Source organism: Ostreococcus tauri, assembly GCF_000214015.3.
Source record: "Ostreococcus tauri WGS project CAID00000000 data, contig chromosome 19, whole genome shotgun sequence".
NCBI classification, from domain to species: Eukaryota; Viridiplantae; Chlorophyta; class Mamiellophyceae; order Mamiellales; family Bathycoccaceae; genus Ostreococcus; species Ostreococcus tauri.
In genome coordinates this window covers 155,246-174,948 of record NC_014444.2, presented here as the reverse complement: position 1 = coordinate 174,948, position 19,703 = coordinate 155,246, and the positions used below count along the sequence as shown (strand labels likewise).

General features: G+C 59.7%; 5 protein-coding genes across 5 annotated transcripts; 1 reads left to right on the top strand and 4 right to left on the bottom strand.

The window, feature by feature from the left end:
* Positions 1-26: 26 nt before the first annotated feature.
* OT_ostta19g00075 (hypothetical protein) lies at positions 27-4,901 on the bottom strand (the record flags this gene model as incomplete). Its single annotated transcript, XM_022982693.1, has 1 exon — positions 27-4,901. The coding sequence occupies one exon, from the start codon at positions 4,899-4,901 to the stop codon at positions 27-29; it is 4,875 nt and encodes a 1,624-aa protein (XP_022841261.1).
* A 329-nt stretch (positions 4,902-5,230) lies between these two features.
* Positions 5,231-6,391, bottom strand: OT_ostta19g00650 (unnamed product; the record flags this gene model as incomplete). Its single annotated transcript, XM_022982687.1, has 1 exon — positions 5,231-6,391. The coding sequence occupies one exon, from the start codon at positions 6,389-6,391 to the stop codon at positions 5,231-5,233; it is 1,161 nt and encodes a 386-aa protein (XP_022841260.1).
* Positions 6,392-10,684: 4,293 nt separating this feature from the next.
* On the top strand, positions 10,685-15,736 carry OT_ostta19g00640 (unnamed product; the record flags this gene model as incomplete). Its single annotated transcript, XM_022982682.1, has 1 exon — positions 10,685-15,736. The coding sequence occupies one exon, from the start codon at positions 10,685-10,687 to the stop codon at positions 15,734-15,736; it is 5,052 nt and encodes a 1,683-aa protein (XP_022841259.1).
* Positions 15,737-16,022: 286 nt separating this feature from the next.
* OT_ostta19g00630 (Galactosyl transferase) lies at positions 16,023-16,889 on the bottom strand (the record flags this gene model as incomplete). The annotated part of the gene is made up of 1 exon (XM_003084321.2): positions 16,023-16,889. The coding sequence occupies one exon, from the start codon at positions 16,887-16,889 to the stop codon at positions 16,023-16,025; it is 867 nt and encodes a 288-aa protein (XP_003084369.2).
* A 1,877-nt stretch (positions 16,890-18,766) lies between these two features.
* On the bottom strand, positions 18,767-19,573 carry OT_ostta19g00620 (unnamed product; the record flags this gene model as incomplete). The annotated part of the gene is made up of 1 exon (XM_003084318.1): positions 18,767-19,573. One exon carries the CDS (start codon positions 19,571-19,573, stop codon positions 18,767-18,769), a length of 807 nt encoding a protein of 268 aa, XP_003084366.1.
* Between the last annotated feature and the right edge of the window lie 130 nt (positions 19,574-19,703).

Here is a 19,703-nt window from a genome sequence, read left to right as displayed (position 1 = left end):
GAATATTTCTCGCACGCGAAGTCGCTCTAGGCGTGCAGCACATCCGCACCGAGTTGACGGGGACGCCCTTTTTTCGACTTCACGTTGGCCGCAGCTTTGAGTATACCAATCGACGGATCTCTCGCGGTGCTTTCGCATCGTTCGATTTCAGTGAGCGCGAGCGCGAGGACGTCGACCACGTCCGAATCGCGCGTCGTCGCCGAATCCTTCGCGGTCAAGCTCGACGCGACGGTTTGCTTCGCTTTGCCGCACCAAGCGATGAAAGTTTCCACGGCGTCGTGCGCTGCGGTGAAAGATCGCTCCGTCGCGTCGAAGTCATTCCTCAGCGTCGCGCGCGCCATTTCCTCGTTGTGTCGCCGGACGTCCGCGACGGCGGCGTCCCACTTGTTCTTCGACAAAGCGATCGCAACCGCCCGCCACGGTTGAGTGAACGCTCGCACGCGATGCATCGTCGCCGTCGAGCGCCCAACGAGGGCACTTTGAGCGACGCGAAGTATGGTTGACTCCACCTCGGCGAGCGACTCGTCGTCCACGCTCACGGCGAGTTTCTCGCTCTCGCTCTCGCACCAGTGTACAAAACTCAGAGTCGCCGCGGCGGCGCGCGCGACGGCTTCGGCGAAAGCCTCGACGTCGCCTTCCGCGACGGCGCGGTGCATCGAGCCGAGGCACGCATCGCCGCCGAGCGTTGACATCAAATCCTCCGCCTCGCGCTCGCCGAGTCGATTCGGAAGCGTCTGCACGGCGCGCTTGAGATTGTTAATCTCATTCGCGACGCGAATGAGCTCCTGAACTCGCTCGGCGTCGGCGTACTCTCGTGCGAGCTTGACGAGCTCGTGTATCGCGCGCTGATGCGCCGATATCATTCTCGTGAGCTCGAGCGACGACGAAGATGCATTCTTCGCTTCCTCGGGGTTGGAGACGGCGTCCATTTCAGCGCTCGCGCCATCCACGAGTTTGAGCGCGGCGCGTATGTTGGCCCCCGCGGTGCCACTCGGCGCGTCCTTGGGGTTGATTCGATTCGCGCTCTCCATTATCCCTCGCGCGAGCTCGAGCATCGCGCGATTTCCTTGTCCAGAAGCGGCGCGCAGCATGATGGCGTCGCGCGTGGACTCGTATCGCGCCTTGAGGCGATTTCTCGCTTTCACAACCTTTGCCTTGAGCGCGTGCAAACGCGTCTCGTCACCCTTCATCGCCAGCTCCAGCATGCGTTCGGACGTTCGCCGGCGCGTAACCTCGGAATTTTCGCCGTCGACACCACCAACCTTGCGCTCGCGTAAAACGGACAGACGCTCAGATATGAACATCGCGGTGCGAAGGATGAGCAAAAAGACGATCATCGTCGTCAAGAGCGACGACGCGACCGCGGACGCCGCGCCGTTCATCACCCACGGAATGATCACGAGGACGCTCTGCATCAGCAGGGCGAACACTTCGACGCGATTCAGCGCGTTCGTTAAGACGCGACCGAAGATTCTCAGAGAGATGTCGCGCCACGGTTGGGTCCAGTACACAAACGCAGCGAAAGCGGCGTAGACGACGACGAGTAGGCCCGCGGCGACGTCAGCCGCGCGCGGCGACGTGCACACGACGACGACGAACTTTTGTATGAGCTCTACCGTGAGGTAGTGCACGGCGAGAAGCGCGCCGACGCGCTCAAACCTCGTCGGCGGTCGCTTGTGCGCCACACTATCCGCGCGTTCAATCGTTGAAGGCGTCGCCTTTGATGCGCCAGTAGATGACGAGTCGCCGCCTCCTTTCTCCTCCGTCGTCGCCGTCGCGTGAGTTCTCTTCTCTTCGTCCTCGAGATCGTCGTCGTCGAGAGGACGACGGTAAATGTCGTAGAGCGCGCCCCACGACGTGAGCTCTCGCGCGCCGTCGAGCCCGCCTCGTAGTCGGAGCGACCGAACGCGCGCGAGCACTATGAAGGGTACGCCGAGACCGACGACGAGTAGAATGAGCGACGCCACGGCTTGCGTGAAGCGATGAAACGGCGCATCGCACGGTAAATCGGTGTCGTGTTCGAGCACGTATCCCGTTCCGTGGTAAATGCACTCGTACGACTGCACACACAAGCGCACGACTGGAAGGTACATCACCGTGAGAGCGAGAACGGCAAAAGTACGCACGGCCACGCGCTTCTGGTACTGTCGCTGGAGCTCTGCGATGACGAGAGAGCCGTCCGGAGAATGGAACCGTTTCACTTCGCGACGCGAGAAAAAAGTGTGAGCTCGAACAAAGTATCCAGTGTCGTCGCCGTCGATGGAAATCACCGTACGCACGTACGCGCGCCTCAGGTACAGTTGACGCAACGCCAAAATCAGTGCCAGCATCGCCGGGACGATCACCGCGCCCGTCCAAAAGATGTAGTACCAGTTGAAGTTTCCCGACACGCACTCGGGGGCGATGATGTCAATGTTGAGATTGACGGAGGAAAACCACCGACCTATGGCGATGATTTCGTCCGGCCACTTGATGTTCACATCGACGTTGATGCTGATGTACTGCATCGAAGACACTATACCCTTGATGAGAGCGGTGGATGTGTTGTCGAGGATTTGTGCCGCGCGGTAGCCAACGAGACCAGCGAGGACGGTGACAACGGCGACCGCGGCGGCGCTCGCCGCGGTGTTGTCACCGCACCGTTTGCAGTTCCCGCCGCTTCGATAATAATCAATCTTGCACGCGACGCACCCGGTGAGCCAACTCCCCTCGGTGCATCCGGCGCCGTTGGCGAGACAACGGTTCGGGTACAACGTGCACGGAGTTTGCGCGCATCCACCGACGTCGGCGCCGTTGTCCTTCGTCGCCACCCCCACGGCGAAAGTTCCGGCGGCGTTGGTACACGTGTACGTCGCCGGCGTGTACGAAGTCACGCTCGCGACGGATGACAAGCGTGCGTCGCTCTGCAGAAGCGCCAAGAGCGGTGGCGTCGCCGACGAACCCCCCTCCGCGGGCGCCGTCATGAGCGCATCGAGCGACGGTCCCACCGCGCTCGTGGCCGACGCGTAATCTATCACTTCAATCTTGAAGGCCACCGTCACGCCGGAGAGCGCTTGTTGCAAGCGGCGTCGGCGGCGACGCCCAGCCGGCGCGTAATTCGTCACGCTCGTAATGGCAATCGCGCCCGGATCGAGGCTCAATTCCGCGGCGACAATCGCGATGAAGGCGACGCGTTGCGCTTGTCCAAACGTGCTCGCGTCGTAGCCGATGAGACTCACCGACGCCTCTATCACCACTCGTGCGGGTGGTGGCGGCGGCGGCGGTGACGGCGGCGCGGGCGGTGACGGTGGCGCGGGTGGCGCGAAACACTGCTCATCGGAAAGATAACTGCTCCGATGAAACAGTCTCGACGCTTCAAAGGCTGACGTCGAGCGGAACGACGCGTTCACGGCGTATGAGATCGGAGCGTTGGATACGCACTGCGACACGTACGCGGTTACGCCGTTCCATTGACTTGCACCGTTATCCTTCACGTAGAGCGACTTTCCGACGGTCGTGAGCGCTTGCAATCGAATCTCCGAGAGTTGCGGATTGCTCGTCAGCCGAAGTTCGCCACTGATCGTCTTGACGGAATCAAAGTAGAAGGACCACAGGTCTGCGTTGCCGTCGACGACGACGTCGGCGTCGATGCGTCCAGTTCCGGAATCGTAGACGTCTTCGCACACGTAGGCAGCGGAGTACGCGACGAGCTCGTACGGATAACAGTAATTGTTTGAAAGCGGACACGTGCACCGCGTCTTCACGCAGTACAAGGTTGATGCAACGGAAATCTCAGACGCCGCGCGACTCGCCGTAGATTGAACGACGGCGTCAATCAATCCCGTCGATACCAAGGCGCATGGCGCGTGGACGCGCGCCTCCGTCGCGAGATTGCGAATGACAAGAGTGCCGTTCACGATCTGAAGCGACGAAAACGTAACTTGACGGATCGCTGGATTGTTGGAGATTTGAACGTTGTCACCCACAGAGGTGAGCGATTCCAAATTCAGTCGCGTCATCTGACCGACGTTGTCGCGCACGTCCAAATCGCCGCCGATGTTCGTCAACGACGTAAAATTGAACGATGAGATTGGATTGCTGACACCGCTGTTCGCGTACCAGAAATTTACTTCTTCGTTGAGATTTGTGATTCGTAAACCACCCGTTATCGAGGCCAGTTTGGAGAATGGTTTTCGACTGTATCCATATCGGGAGTACCGGTACATGTCGAACGCCGCTCGAGAGAGCACCAAGTCCCCCTCGACTCGCGAGAGCGCGTCGAAATTGTCACCTAGATACAGATTATACGTGTCACTGACTCGTTGCGACGGCACTCGTTGCGACGGCGCGTCGACGACCAAGGTGCCGTTGAAGACGCCCGTCGTCTCGTCCATGATGGAGTGCGTGCACACGTCCGTGCTCGTATACGGTTCGAGACGCGGTACGGAAACTGACTGCATGCAGTTATGAGACGCACAGTAGCTATACGTCTCGCCAATCGAAGTTGGGATTTGGCAGGGATATCCTTCGTAACTCGTGCATCGACAACGGCGCGAGTAACACGTAAAGGCGCCGTACGTCATCGACGAGCTCGATCGACGCGCTTCGTTTACGACCAAGTCGCGAACGAAATCAACGTCCGAGGCATCCGAGCACTGCGCGTGCACCCGAAGAAGCGTGTCGGCGTTGTTCGTCAGATTGACGTGCATGCCGACGTGTTTGAGGTTACTGACGTTGAGCGTCACGAGGAAAGGATTATTGACGACTTCCAAGAATCCATCGATGGCGACCGCCTCGCCGAGCGCGAGTGTCTGTAGATTTTGATTGCCGTCGACGGTGATGTTCTCCTGAAATGCTGCACCGTAGTACGCGTTGAACCCGCTCGCCGAATCGCATCGGTCCTCGCTCGAGTACGGAATCATATCTCGGAAGGAGCACGTCGTGCTCGACGTCGGACACGTGCATCTGCTACAATACGTGATGGAGTCGTAGTTCACGCTCGAGCTCACGCGATTAATCGCGCTCGAGACGACGGTCTCGATGAGTCCACTCGATTTCGCCGCGCACGGCGCCTTGATGGTGAGATTGAAGAGTTGGGCGTTTGAATACGTGTAAGGGCACCGACCACACCCGTAAGGTGGATAGTAGGTGCAGACATAATTCGACAAACGCGTCGTCGCGGGGTGCTGGTCCAACTGCGAAGAGAAAATATGCGATGTTAGAACATGCGCCACACGCGTCGAGGGCGCCTTCAATGATTACGAATACGTACCTTGAGTTTACCGTCCACGCGGTCGAGGTTCGGCATGAACAACTGAACTTGCCGAGGCGTCCCGATGATGCTACTCGCGGACGGCGTGCTCGTTGAGTTGCACTGCTCTACCGTCAAGTACGAAGTGCTCATGTACTCGTTTAATTCGAATGTCACTTGTAAATTTCCGGTCACGTGCCGCAACTTGCTCAAATCGTACCGAATCCCGTTGGTAGCGCCTTGATTATTCACGACGAGCGTCAAATTTTCATTCAAAATACCAGCGGCGTCCAGCGTCGAATCACACGAGTAACTCGAGTTGTACGCCTTGAGCGCGTTCGAGCCGAGCGTCGCGCCGTCGTAGTAGTTTCCATTTTCCCAAATAGAATGAGAAGATAATTCGAGCGTGCACAGGCTGCAATACGCCACGGAACCGTACGAAAACGTCGACCGAGCCCTGGCGTTGGAATCCGTGACGACGCCTTGAATCAACCCGGACGATTCCACGCCGCAATTCGCGCGAACGGCCAAGGTTGCCTTGTTGCCGGAAATCTTCACCTCACCCTCGTTTGAGACCACTCGAAGGTTTTTCACGTTGAGCGTTGCCAAATTTGAGTTGTCGCTCACGTTGAAGTATCCCGCCACGGTTTCGAGCTCGGAGACGTCGAGAGAGGTGAAACTCGCGTGTGTTTCGCCGACGACGGCGAACGAGCCGCCGATGACGCGCAGTTTCTTCAGGTCGATCGTTTGTAAAAAGTTGTTGACGCCAATCGCGGCTTCGATTCGCACGTCCCCGCTCACCGTCTCCACGAGGTCGGGCGCTCGAAGCGCCGTGACAAACTTTGACGAGCGCACGACGAGCGCACCGCCGAGTCGGCGTAAACCGCTGAAATCAATCGACGAAACCGCAGTGTTACCGTCGATGATGATGTTTTCGTCCAAAAATCCGTCGGCGTCCATCGACCCCGGGTCGCACGTGCTCGACGAATCGGCGGGTACTAGGTTTTCGATCGCGCACGTGACCTGCGAGCCACTCGTCGGACACGCGCACGCGCTCGTGGACGATAGAGCGCTCGCCGAGGCCGCACACGCGATGAAAACCACCGCGAGCATCGCGAGCGTCGTCTCGCGCGCGCGTCTCACGCGCGGCGACGACGCCATGGCGATAATTGTGCGACCCCTAGATCGTTGGACAATTCAAACCTCGACGACGACGATCGACGTCGTGCGCTCGCGACGGACGTCAGAACGAGCGAAGGACGCGAAGCGTGAGCGCGATATCGAGCGGCGCGCGCCGACCGTTTCCCGCCGTGCGTCTTCCGCGAGCGTAGCTATGTGGGGGGTCGTGGAGCGCCAGACTGGCCCCGCCACGAGCGGGCACGCCTTGGCGCGATCGGGAGACGTATTATCGGACGTTTACACACGTCTTTGACTTTTACGTATCTTTTACGTACTAACGTTAGATCTTTTTTCCTATCGCGCGCCCGTGTGTCGAACCGGTTTCGGGCGATCGATCGATGTGTCGTCCATCATCTACTACTGTTTGTCTACACACACGATTCTGTACACCGCGCGACCGACCGTTTGTGGATAAGAATTTCCTCCGGGACGAATCTTTGGCGTATCTTTTTTCTTTTTTCCTACCCCTGTATATCTTCGAGTCATGACTCGTAAACTGGTTTACGGAGAAGTAAACGCGTTTTTTTGCGAGAATCGACTCATGTCTGTCGCGCACGACGTCGACGCATCGATTTCATCTTCTACTCTTCGTGCGTCGTTCCTTCTCTTGACGTTTCAACATCTTGCGAGCTCGCTTACGCACCACGAAGGGCTCAAAACGACGAGTCCACCGGGACATTTTCTGGGAGGGCCCATCATTTTCTGGTACAAAACTGTTTGCCCATACAAATTGCGTGGTACAAAAAAAACTCCGCACCGGCGGAGGGACAGGGGGCGTGTTCGACGCGCGCGACGGCTGCGTCACGGCGTCGCGCTCGACTTTCCGGGGAATCGCGATCACGGCGATCGCGAGACATTAAAATCCCAGCCAGTCGAGCGGGCGAGGCGAGATGCGCGAGCGCGCGAGCGCGATGGTTCCGGACGCGACGTCGCTGGACAATGTCTTCATCGACTCGGTGTCGACGAACGCTCGCGTCACCGACGCTATTCCGGAGACGCTGAACGCCGAAGACGAGGTGATATCATCGCGATCCACCGCACGCGGATCTCCACGAGGGAAGGACGACGCTCCGCGTCCGATCGGTCGTGGACGTCCGAGGAGGCTCGCGCGCGTTCGCACAGACGTCGCGTCGCGTCCACTCACGCTCGTGGAGACCATTCAAAAGATAAAGCGCGAGAAGGTGGTGCCCGTCTTGGAACGAATCAGGCAACACGAAGCGATGTTGGCCGAGCATAAGCGCCGCGCTGAGAGCGTCGTTTGATTCTCAGATCTCGGGATGCGTCGGTATATTCGTTGCATATTCTTTGCGCTCATAGCGTGCAATAATCCTAAACACCCCCTTCGCGTTTACGAGTCTCTCGCAAAGCACTTCCTCTCTAGCGACTTGACGACTTCTCCCGTGCTGTTCCTCCACCCTTCGCACTCGACCTCGTGCATACTCACCGCCGCGGGCGCGCTGGGGCGAGCGTGGATCCTCTTTCGCGGCGATCGTCGCGCTAGCCTTTGCTCACGACTACTAGTTTTGGAGTGTCCGCCGGATGCACAAACGTGAAACGTTGGAAGCTCGCTTCAGCCGCATGTTCGCCAACGTCTTCGTGACGTGCAAATACAGCACCGGCAGCGGTGGACGCGACTTGTAAACCTCCCCTTTTAGAAGTGGGTGCTTCGTAATCGATGCGCGGATGAATATCTCGTCGAGTAGTTCACCTCGCGCGTACGCTTGAGATACATCACAAGGTATGTACGACCCATCCGAGGATAGCCGCGATGTTGACATCACTCTGAAGGTCGTGAGCGATTGCGCTAAAAGTAAAGTATCGTGGTAGTCTTTCAACCAGACCTGGGTAAATCCACGCACCGCGAGTTTAGATTTCACCGTCCCGTCTGGTTAACACTGCGTCTACCCACTTTGTCCCGCGGACGTTTACTCCATGTTTTGCGTCGACGACTTCAAGTTGTCGTTGTGTTCTAGAAGTCCTCTAAGTTCTGTATCGAGACGACGCCTGTCGATGCATCAATACCCCCGCCGTGGTCCCCCGTGCTCGCCACCGCGGTGGCGTACACTACATACAAGTACTCTAGGACGGTACTAGGAGTGCTTGTACTCGTGCTAGAGCAGCGCTCTAGCTCTCGAACTTCCTCCAAAATAGAATCTGTGAGTTAGTACCATCTGACTTTGACTTTTCAACGAGATACACACATAACTGACGTCTCAGCTCATCCTCACTTTCCCTGGCATCTTACTGAAGTGCTTGACGAGATCTTCGATTCCTTCCGTCGGCTGCGTAGTTCCAGCGGTCGGATCGTTGCCTTCGTCAATGCCTTCTCCCTTCGTTTCGGGGTAACTCATTCGGTACCTCATCGGCGCCTTTCCTGATTTCCCGGGTGATTCTACGTGCCGTCATCCTGACGGCACTACACACCGTCCCTGAAATGGTACTACTGCATCGTTTCTTTCAATCGGTATCTCTTTGCTCTTTTGGCAATTCTCGCAACTTTCATTCTCTCCCAGAACCCGTCGAGACCCACGCACGACGTCGAGGTGGAAAGAGCCGGTTCTTTCCTATCTTCAAAGGTCCCTAAATATGGAGAATGATGGTAAAGGCAAAGATAGCACTAACGTTCGTATACGTATTACACTGAGTCGAGCGGTGTCTGTGCAGGCGCGCTGCGGCTAGGTTGGTCGCATCACGATCTATGAGTCGTGATGCTGACGCCCATCACGAAATCGATGATTCAGATCATGATGCTATATTGAGTGTATGTAAAGCCTATCATTTGCTGATATTGACGGGTATACCTCACTGATAGGCATCACGTGACTGATAATAAGCTATGTCGGTACCGGTTTCGAGGAAATACAGTGATGATAAGTAAATTGTGTCACTGTTCTAACCCTAGCACCCCCCTCGAAGAGAGCCGCTGCCTGCTTGAAATTTGAACTTTGCGAAGTTCGCGCGCCAAAATCAAGTCACGATGTCACGATCGATGTCTACTCCGCCCCCTTCGTCTACGTCTGCGCCGTCCGATCGGGCGCCCGCGCCCGCAACGAACATCGTCGTCGTCGAAGACAGCGAGCAGGACACGTCGAAGCAGGCTTCGGGCACAACGCCTGGGAACTCAAAATCTCAACCTGCGAATTCCTCTGAAACCCAACTTGCCGAAATTTGTACAAGGTAAAACACCAATGGGAGTACCCCCTCATACTGTTTACTCATACATGACATGACGGATTATGACTCAACAAAAGGTGTGCACAACCAACACGGAGATTAGGCTGAAAAAGAGATGGATTTTGACTAAAATCTCGGTAATGGTTGTGTACACCTTTTGTTGAGTCATAATCCGTCATGTCATGTATGAGTAAACAGTATGAGGGGGTACTCCCATTACTCCCGACTCGGGAGTCCCGAGCCGCTGCCTGCTCTTGAGAAGTTCGCGCGTCAAAATCAAGTCTCTTGGAGAGGCCGACGGTCGACCAGCCCCGGTCAACGGTCCATCAGCCCCGACCGATGCTACCTCTACTCAACTCGTTCGCGAAGGCGCCGATCGCTGCAAGCTATGCGTGAGTCGCGGCGACGAGAAGTGCGCGCACGCGCGTAAGACCGAGCGTTCGGACGCCCGCGTGACGCGCGCGAGCAAGCGTTCTCGGCGAGATGCACCCAATTGAGTATTATACCGCTATTTAGTCTATCATGTAATTTTTTATGTAAATTCGGACAATCGGACAATTTCCTCCAAGGTCAAATCACCTTCCATGGGTCGTGATGCTGATGCAGATCACGAAGTTTCGGGTCGTGAGGGAGATCGTGATGCTGATTTTACCCAACCCAGCGCTGCGGGCTGGTCGAATAGGCTTGGGAGATACCAGAATATAAGTCAAGGTTGACCTCTGGAACCGGGCCTTTGACAGGCTGTCAATGACAGCCGCCCATCGATCGATCGGAATGGTGATATCAATACTATCCCGCATTTTAGACGATAAAACTGGCGTCTGCGAAAGCGACTCGAAAACCTAGAGCCCCCCCCTTTCGACGCGTCACTTCTCGGCGCCGCCGCGCACCGCGCGTCGCGAAAACGCGCGCGCGTCGGCGTGAAACCCACCTCGAAGGGTTTGTGCGCGCACGAATCCCGTCGCGCGCGCGCGAAACGTCACGGAGACGCGCGTCGAGCGATAATTGTCCGAGGAATAAAATTCAAACGTGCGGCTGAGAATCGTCGACGCCGCCATGCGCCGTCGCGCGTCGTCGCGAATCGCACGCGCGACGCGCGCGATGGCGCTTTGCATCGCGTGCGCGACGCTCTTGGTCTCCGTCGCGCGCGCGCAAACGACGGACTGCGTCACGCCGGTGATCACCCCGACGCGATTCGAACTCGCGTACGGGCAAACGTTCGATCTCACTCAGAGAGGCGTCGACGCGGTGTATTACATCGGGTTCGATGAGTACGTCGAGATCGAGGACGCGCAGTCGAACGCGTGGCGAACGGTGTTGGTGAATCAGGCGTGTCCCGCGCCGCCGCCGCCGGCGCCGCCGCCGCCGTCTCCGCCACCCCCGGCGCAGGCATCCGTGAACGCCGCGCTCGAGCTCTCGGGGTACAGCGCTGCGGCGTTCGGACAACAAGAGCAAGATAACTTCAAGCTCGGCGTCGCGCGGTATCTGGGCGTGGACGCGAATGCGATCACGATCACGTCGTACGCTGACGTCGTCGACGGATCGGGTCGCCGAAGACGGATACTCCAAACGTCTCGACTCGCGGTGAACTTTGTCGTCGAGGTTGCCGATTTCACGAGCGCGACGACCGTCGCGAGCGCGTTGACGCCGCCCACGACGAACTCATCGACGTCTACGTTTTCGTCCACGGCGCTCGCGACGGAGCTGTACACGATGGGTTTACGAAGCGTCGGCGCGATCACCGCCACGAGTCAACCCGCGCTCGCGGCGCCGCCCCCGAGCCCACCGGCACCGCCGAGCCCACCGCCGAGTCCGCCGCCGAGCCCGCCGCCGAGTCCGCCACCGAGTCCGCCGCCGAGCCCGCCGCCGAGTCCGCCGCCGAGCCCGCCGCCCCCGAGTCCGCCGCCGTCGTGCGGGAACGGCGTGTACGACACCGCGGGAACGAACCCGGATGGGACGACTGGGGAATCGTGTGATCCGTTCGGGAACGCGGCGACGCCCGCGTCGCCCGTGGACGGGTGCGATCCGAACACGTGTCGCCCGCTCGTAAACTGGGCGTGCGACGACGTCTCGCTCATCGGCACGGCGACGTACAACTGTACGTGCGATAATCCCGCGGGGACGTACGCGGTGCCGACGCAAAATTCGTGCGCGCAGACCCCGTGCGTGTACATCGAGCGCTGTCTCGCCGGCGGACGCGGGTGCATCCCGGGCGCCGGAGGAAACGCGTGCGATCGGTGTCTCACCGCCGCCGACGTCGCACAGCTCGGTCCGGGGACGACGACGCTGAACAAGGCTGGATACTACAAGGCTGGTCAGATTTGCGCCGTGTGCCCGGCGACGTCGGCGGTGCAAATCTTCGCCGCCGCCGCCGCCGTGGTCGCCTTGGCCGTGTTCGGTTTCAAGGCGTCCCAAGTCATGGGCTCACAGGCGACGAATAACATGAAAAAAATCGTGGAATCGCTTCAGTTTTTCTCCCTCTCCCTGGGGATGAGCATCGAGTGGCCCGGTCCCGTGCTCAATCTCGGCAAGTACCTCGAGGCGTTCACGTTTAGCATTGAGTTCTTACGCCCCGAGTGCGTGGCCACGGGTTTGAACTGGTTCAACATTTTCATCGCCTCCGTGTTCGTCGTCCCCGTGTCGGTGTGTCTCATCGTCGTCGTCAACGACAGGCGCTCGCGCACGCGCTACGAAAACACGGTTCGAGCGATTCACAGCGAAACCAAGGAGAAGGAGGTCAACGCCGCGGATGACGGAAACGTCGAGACGCCGAATACATCAACCGTCACGTATTGGATCGAGCGTCCCGGGTATCTCTGGGGCACCCGCAGGACGTTTCAATCCGAGGGCGGGGATAAAATCGTCAAGGAGTTGCAGCGACAGTACCGCTACCGCGCCAATCTTCGCACGTTTGGCGTGCTCGCGATGACGGTGCTCTACCTCCCCATCGTGCGCATGTGCATGCAATCGTACGATTGCATCAAACTGGACGGCGTCGACGGCACGCGTTTGGAGCACGACATCGACATCAAGTGCGAGAGCGCGGCGCACGAGACGACGCAAGCGACGGCGTCCATCATGCTCGTCCTCGTCGGCGTCGGCATGCCCCTGTACGTGATGTATCAAGTGCGCAAGATTCGCGTCGCGGGTAAGCTCGACGACCCGCGCACGCTCGACGCGTACGGCGCGTTTTACGACATTTACCGTCGAGACGAGTTGTCGCGATCGGACAAGTTGGAGATTGCGCGCGTCACGCGCGCGGGCGACGGCGTCGTCGCGACGCGCGACGACGACGACGAGATGGAGATTGAGGCGCTGATGGTTGAGGTTGACGACGACGACGGCGAGGCGGGCGCGACGAACCGCGACGACGTGCCCGAAGAAGATGTCGAGCGAGCCGAGACGCCGTCTTCGGCGCCGCGAGACGGAGGCGTGTCGCCGCGAAAACTTCTCCGATCGTTCTCATCCTTTGCGCGATCGAAATCCATGGGCACGACGACGACGACGACGACGACAACGACGCATTCGGGCGTCGCGAATGATGCGACCCCGACGATCGCGCGGTCGCCCTCGGCCAAGGCGCGTCGACGCGCGATGAAGATGCGTTGGCGAGACCAGTTTGCGTTGTACTACCTCGCCGTCGAGCTCGCGTTGAAGAGCAGCGTCATCCTCGTCACGTCGCCCCACGTATCGCAAACCGCCCTGAGTGGATGGGCGCTCGTCTTCGTGCACTGGTTCAACGGCGCCTTTGTCGTCGCGTGCCAACCGTGGCGCGTGATGACGCTCGGGTTCGGGAAGTGGCGCGTGACGAATTGTCTCAACAAGGTGGAGGCGTTGGCGGGATTCCTACAAGGTTTCGCCCCGTGCCTCGCCATGGCGTTTCCGGTGCGCCGCGACGCGTTCGGCGAGGTCCAGCGAAGCGTCGCGTACGACGTCGTCACCGCCGTGCTCACCGCGATCATCACCGGTTTACTCGCGATTCGCGTCTTTGTCTTTGTGGGCGAACGCGTCGCGGTTCGACGGAAAAAGATGGACATCGAGCGCGATCCCGAGGCGAGCGTCGCGAACGTGCGCGACGAGTTCGTGTCGCTCGCGAAATCAGGCGCCGTCGTGCGTCTGTACGCGCTCAAGGCGGATTTCGACATCAAGCGACGAAAGACGCGCGCGCGTTTGGAGGACACGCGCGCCGCCATGTTGACGCGCGTCGAGGATTTAAAGGCGTCGGAGGAATTCACCGCGGACGCGAACGCGCGCGCGGCGACGGCGGAACGCATCGTCGCCCTGTACGAAGTCGCGAACGAGATGGCGCGCGTGGTGAACGTGCTCCTTCCCCACCCCGCTCCAGAGGGCGCGGACGCCGAGCGTCGCGCGGCGGACGCGGAGACGTACCTCGACGAACTCGTCGCGGAGGTGCGCGCGAGGTTTGACGCCGCCGGCGGCGACGACGCAAACAAGACGGCGCGCGCCGAACACGTCGCGCTGCTCGCGCACGCGCACGACACCGCGCTCGCGCGCTTGGACGCGGACATGCGCGCGTACGCGGACGCGGAGTCGCTCGCGTCGCTCGTGACGCTCGGACGCGCGTTTCGAGACATCAAAGCGCGGCAACTCAGCCTCGCGCGCGGGTTCGGGGATAACTCCACGCGCGAGGCCTTGGCGCGCGCCGTGGACGCGCGCGACGTCGTCGAGGCGCTGCGACTGGCGGTGGAGACGGATGACGCCGCGCTCGCGGGACGCGCGCTCGAGGCGACGCACGACGCTCTGCGCGCGCACGAGTCGTGGTGTCGCGACCAAGCGGCGTTTTTCAATCGTCTCGCGGCGGCGTCGCGCGCGGTGGACGCGAAGGACGTCGAGAACGAGGATGAGACGACGACGAAGAATGCTACGAAGAATGCTACGAAGCAAAAGACGGCATCCGCGTTCTCGCGCGCGATGACGTTGGGTCGACGCGCGTCGAAAAAACGCGCCGCGGATGCGGATGCGGACGCGGACGTGGACGCGTCGTGGCCCGCGAGTATTCCGCGTGACCCACGCGTGACGACGGACGGCGTGTGCGACGTCGCCGTCGCATCGTTACGATCGAACGAAGCGCTCGTCGACGCGTTCGCGGTGAAGTGCGCCGAGACGTGGGCGCCGACGTTTGCAAAGTTTGGGCGTTTGCGCTACGCGCGCGCGTTCGGCGAACTCACCCGTCGACAACTCGCCGTGGACGTCGGCGGCGTCACGTCCGCGGAGGAGGCGCGCGGGGTGTACGACGACGTCGTGGCGTTGTCCGAAACGCACGCGTCGCGGTGCGTCGCCGACGTCGAAACGTTCGCGCGCCTCGCGAGCGACGCCGCGTTCGCCGCGCGATACGGCGCCGTCGTCGCCGCCGCGACGCGCAGTCTGGACGCCGTGCGCGCGGACGCCGAGGCGCACGGCGCGCGCGCGCGCGGCGCGCAAGAGGCGTTGGGTCGCCTCGTCGAGGCGAAAAACGCTGCGCGCGAGGCGCGCGCGCACCGCCAACGCGCGTGCGACGAATTCACGCGCGCGACGCGCGACGCCGACGAGGCGCGCGTCCAATCGCTCGACGACGCGCGTCTCTCTCGCGCGCGGGCGTTGGAGGACGCAAAGAAGCGCCGCGACGCCGCCGTCGTCGCCCTCGACGCCGAGATCGACGCGGCGGCGGCGAAGATGTTTGACGTCGTCAACCGCGAGGCGGACGCGAACGACGCGGATGACGAGACGACGCGCCGCGAGACGCGTCGACGCCGCGCGCGCGTCGAGCGCGACGTCAAGGCGCTCCGGCGCGACGCTAAGCGTCACCGAGACGAGATCGAGCGAGATCTCCGCGACGCGCTCCGCGACGCGACCGCGCAGGAGAAGCGCGACGCGGCGGACGCGGCGGCGGCGCGCTCAAAGGCGCAGAAAGAGGTGCGCGCCGCCGAGCGCGACGCGGCACAGACGCTTCCCGAAGACGTCCACGCCCGGCGCGTCGAGGTGGACGCCGTCAAGGCGGTGCGACGGCAACAAAAAGACGTCGCGCGCGTCGCGCGCGCTGAGAATTTACTCGCGACGCACATTCGCGGCGAACTCGAGCGATCGGCGAAACGGGCGGATAAAATCGCGAGCGACCGCGCGGCGACGGATGGCGACGCCGAGACGACGCGATGATGATTGAATAAAAAAGCAATATTTAACGCAATCACGATGACTGACGAAGGCGCGACGATGCATCCCGGGGGACGCGACCGGCGCGTCGCGTCGTCGTCGCCACCGATCCGCGTCCTATATATCGCGGCGGCTCGACGCCACGAGCGCGAGACGACGCGCGAGACGTCGTTCGCGTACGCGCGCGTCGATGTACACACTCAGCAGCGTCGTGGAATCGAGCCCGCGCGACTTGTATCTAATTTCATCGTCCCGTCGAAGCGCTCAACCGCGAATAACTCGCGTCCACTCACGCGTTCTTCGTGAGACACGTCCACGCGCTGGGCGGGGGCACATCGACGTCGGCGGCGACGACCATCCCCTTGGCGCGCATCAACGCCCGCGCGCGCGCGTAGTAGCGCGCGAACACGACACACTTAACCGTCCCTTTGAGTCCCGCGAGATGAATGATGAAATCGCCCGTTTCGTAAAACCACGGCTGCGAGTTGAATGCGCACGCGTGCACGATCTTCGTCCTCGCCCGAACGGTGTTCGCGTTGGGATAGATTGGTCCCTTAGTGACTTCGCGCCATCGCGTCGACGCGTAGAGGTGATGAAACGCGCGCTGTTCGTACTTGAAGAGCATGTTCCACGTATTCTTCGGCGCCACGAGGTGTTCTTGCGCCCAGAGTTCATCCAGAAACCACAGCGTCCAAGGCGTGTTTCGCACCAACCACACCCCGCAGTTCACCCCGTTCGAATCCGCGGCGAGGACTTGATCGTAGTCGAAATCGACGATGTCCTCCAAACCCGTCTCGGGGTTCATCACGACGGCGTCGACGTCCACGTAGAGCAAAAAATCATACCTCGGAAGATGCTTGCGCATCGCCAAGAGTTTACTCCAGCTCGTCGGTCTGCTTCTATCGATCACGTCGGCGTCGACGATGAAATCGTACCCGTGCGCATCGGCGTACGCCTGTTTATTCGCCATCGACGGCGCGCAGATCGCGTCGACGCCGCCGTCGCACAGCGACACGATCCCGCCCTTGAGTCGTCTCGTCGGTTGTTTTCCGGGAAGATTCGTCACGTCCGCCGGTCGCGCATCGCGCAGGAATTCGCGATCGACCAATCCGCTCGGCACTAGAGCGTCGGTCGCGCACGGGATCGGTCGATCCATCGGACGCGTCCATCGTCTGAGGTGGACTTTTATAAATCCTTGAGCGAGCGTTCGAGCGAACGGGCCGAGCGCCCACATCAACGAGATCGCGAACACCCACCGCGCGCGACTTCTCGTGAGCGACGGATTCCTGGCTAAAGTTTGGGTGGAGACCGTCGCGTCCGATCGACCGTTCGCACCGATTCGCGCGCGCCAGAATCGTCTCGTTGAAGACGACGTCGTCAACTCCGCGTTGCCCCGGTCGAATTCCCTCCCGTCGCTACGACGTGACCGCGCGCGCGGTTTCATCGCTCGAACCGTGCGTTCAATCGATCCATGCGTTAAAGACGCGCGCGGCGCGAAGACGACGTTTGACGTGAGAAAACGTCACAACGGTCGGAAATTATCTGATTCAGGGCAACAGGTTTGTTCTTCGCGCTATTCTTTGACGCCGCGACGAGATCACTCGTTGAGGTGAATACAGCCTCGTCGTCGCGTCGACGACGCGACTTTTCTCTTCGCACTCGTCGCGACTGGTGTTGTTGTGGATTCTGGTATTTTCGCCCGATGCCAAATCAGAAGAAAACGGTCCGCGTTCGCGTACAGATGGACACGACGTGATGGTCATACATTCACAAACGTACTATTGAATCAACTGAGCCGTGTGTTCGCTACATCTATCGGCTAGGTTGGTCGCATCACGATCTATGAGTCGTGATGCTGACGCCCATCACGAAATCGATGATTCAGATCATGATGCTATATTGAGTGTATGTAAAGCCTATCATTTGCTGATATTGACGGGTATACCTCACTGATAGGCATCACGTGACTGATAATAAGCTATGTCGGTACCGGTTTCGAGGAAATACAGTGATGATAAGTAAATTGTGTCACTGTTCTAACCCTAGCACCCCCCTCGAAGAGAGCCGCTGCCTGCTTGAAATTTGAACTTTGCGAAGTTCGCGCGCCAAAATCAAGTCACGATGTCACGATCGATGTCTACTCCGCCCCCTTCGTCTACGTCTGCGCCGTCCGATCGGGCGCCCGCGCCCGCAACGAACATCGTCGTCGTCGAAGACAGCGAGCAGGACACGTCGAAGCAGGCTTCGGGCACAACGCCTGGGAACTCAAAATCTCAACCTGCGAATTCCTCTGAAACCCAACTTGCCGAAATTTGTACAAGGTAAAACACCAATGGGAGTACCCCCTCATACTGTTTACTCATACATGACATGACGGATTATGACTCAACAAAAGGTGTGCACAACCAACACGGAGATTAGGCTGAAAAAGAGATGGATTTTGACTAAAATCTCGGTAATGGTTGTGTACACCTTTTGTTGAGTCATAATCCGTCATGTCATGTATGAGTAAACAGTATGAGGGGGTACTCCCATTACTCCCGACTCGGGAGTCCCGAGCCGCTGCCTGCTCTTGAGAAGTTCGCGCGTCAAAATCAAGTCTCTTGGAGAGGCCGACGGTCGACCAGCCCCGGTCAACGGTCCATCAGCCCCGACCGATGCTACCTCTACTCAACTCGTTCGCGAAGGCGCCGATCGCTGCAAGCTATGCGTGAGTCGCGGCGACGAGAAGTGCGCGCACGCGCGTAAGACCGAGCGTTCGGACGCCCGCGTGACGCGCGCGAGCAAGCGTTCTCGGCGAGATGCACCCAATTGAGTATTATACCGCTATTTAGTCTATCATGTAATTTTTTATGTAAATTCGGACAATCGGACAATTTCCTCCAAGGTCAAATCACCTTCCATGGGTCGTGATGCTGATGCAGATCACGAAGTTTCGGGTCGTGAGGGAGATCGTGATGCTGATTTTACCCAACCCAGTCTATCGGCATTCGACCGCGCATCAATTCGCGCGAGTCGAAGGGACTACGACGTCTAAAGCTCTGGCGTCGGACAACACGTAAACTCAAACGCATCACCGGTGAATCGAAAACGCGTGAGCGCCGAGCCTTCGCTACACGACACTTTCGCGAGCGCTAACGAGCTGACTTTCCTGACGTTGGCCTCGATTTCGAGAGATTTTGTCGTCGCGCACGCGTCGAAGCGCGGCGTCGGTTTCCCCGACGTGCACGCGTACGCGATGGACATTGATTTACTCCACTGTTTCAGATACCAGCTCGATATGAAACGGTCCACGCAATCCACCTCGTGCGCGCTCAGCGTGTCCAAAGAGTTTCGTTCGAGCGACATCGATCCCGAGGGTCCGAACTCGGTTTCTTTCTCCGGACCCGCAATTCCAAACGTCGCGCCGTCGTCGAACATCGCCTCGACGCACGCGTAGGCGTTGCGCACGTTCGTCTCCGTTCCTTCGTCGGATACTTGAAATTCAAATCCAGTGAGCGCGGCGTCGTTCCCGCACTCGATGCGGTGGACGTTCCCGTATTCCAGCGGCCCGCCGTCCGGACCAAAGGGCGTCGTCTTTGAAGATGTCTCCTCGTACTTTGGTTTCGGCGGCGGCGGCGGCGGCGGCGGCGGCGGCGGAGGCGTTCGAGTGAACATGCGAGTGATCGACCAGCGCGTCGAGATGTCGTGCGATTCGTCCGCCGTCCGTCTCACCCACCAGATCGCGATGATTCCGAGGATAAGGGCACAATCGCACGCTCTCGCGATCAGTTTCCTCGCCGTCACTCTGCGTCGAAACGTACGTCGTCGCTCGACCACGCGTGGATTCGGGGAAATCATGACACGAATACCGACGCGGGGTCCGATCGATGTCGCGCGAACGATTGTGACGCGTGGATCCGCCGAGGTGAATGAAGTGACCTCAGTGAACGTCCGGTAATTCTAAAAGTTCATCGCGCGCGAACGATTC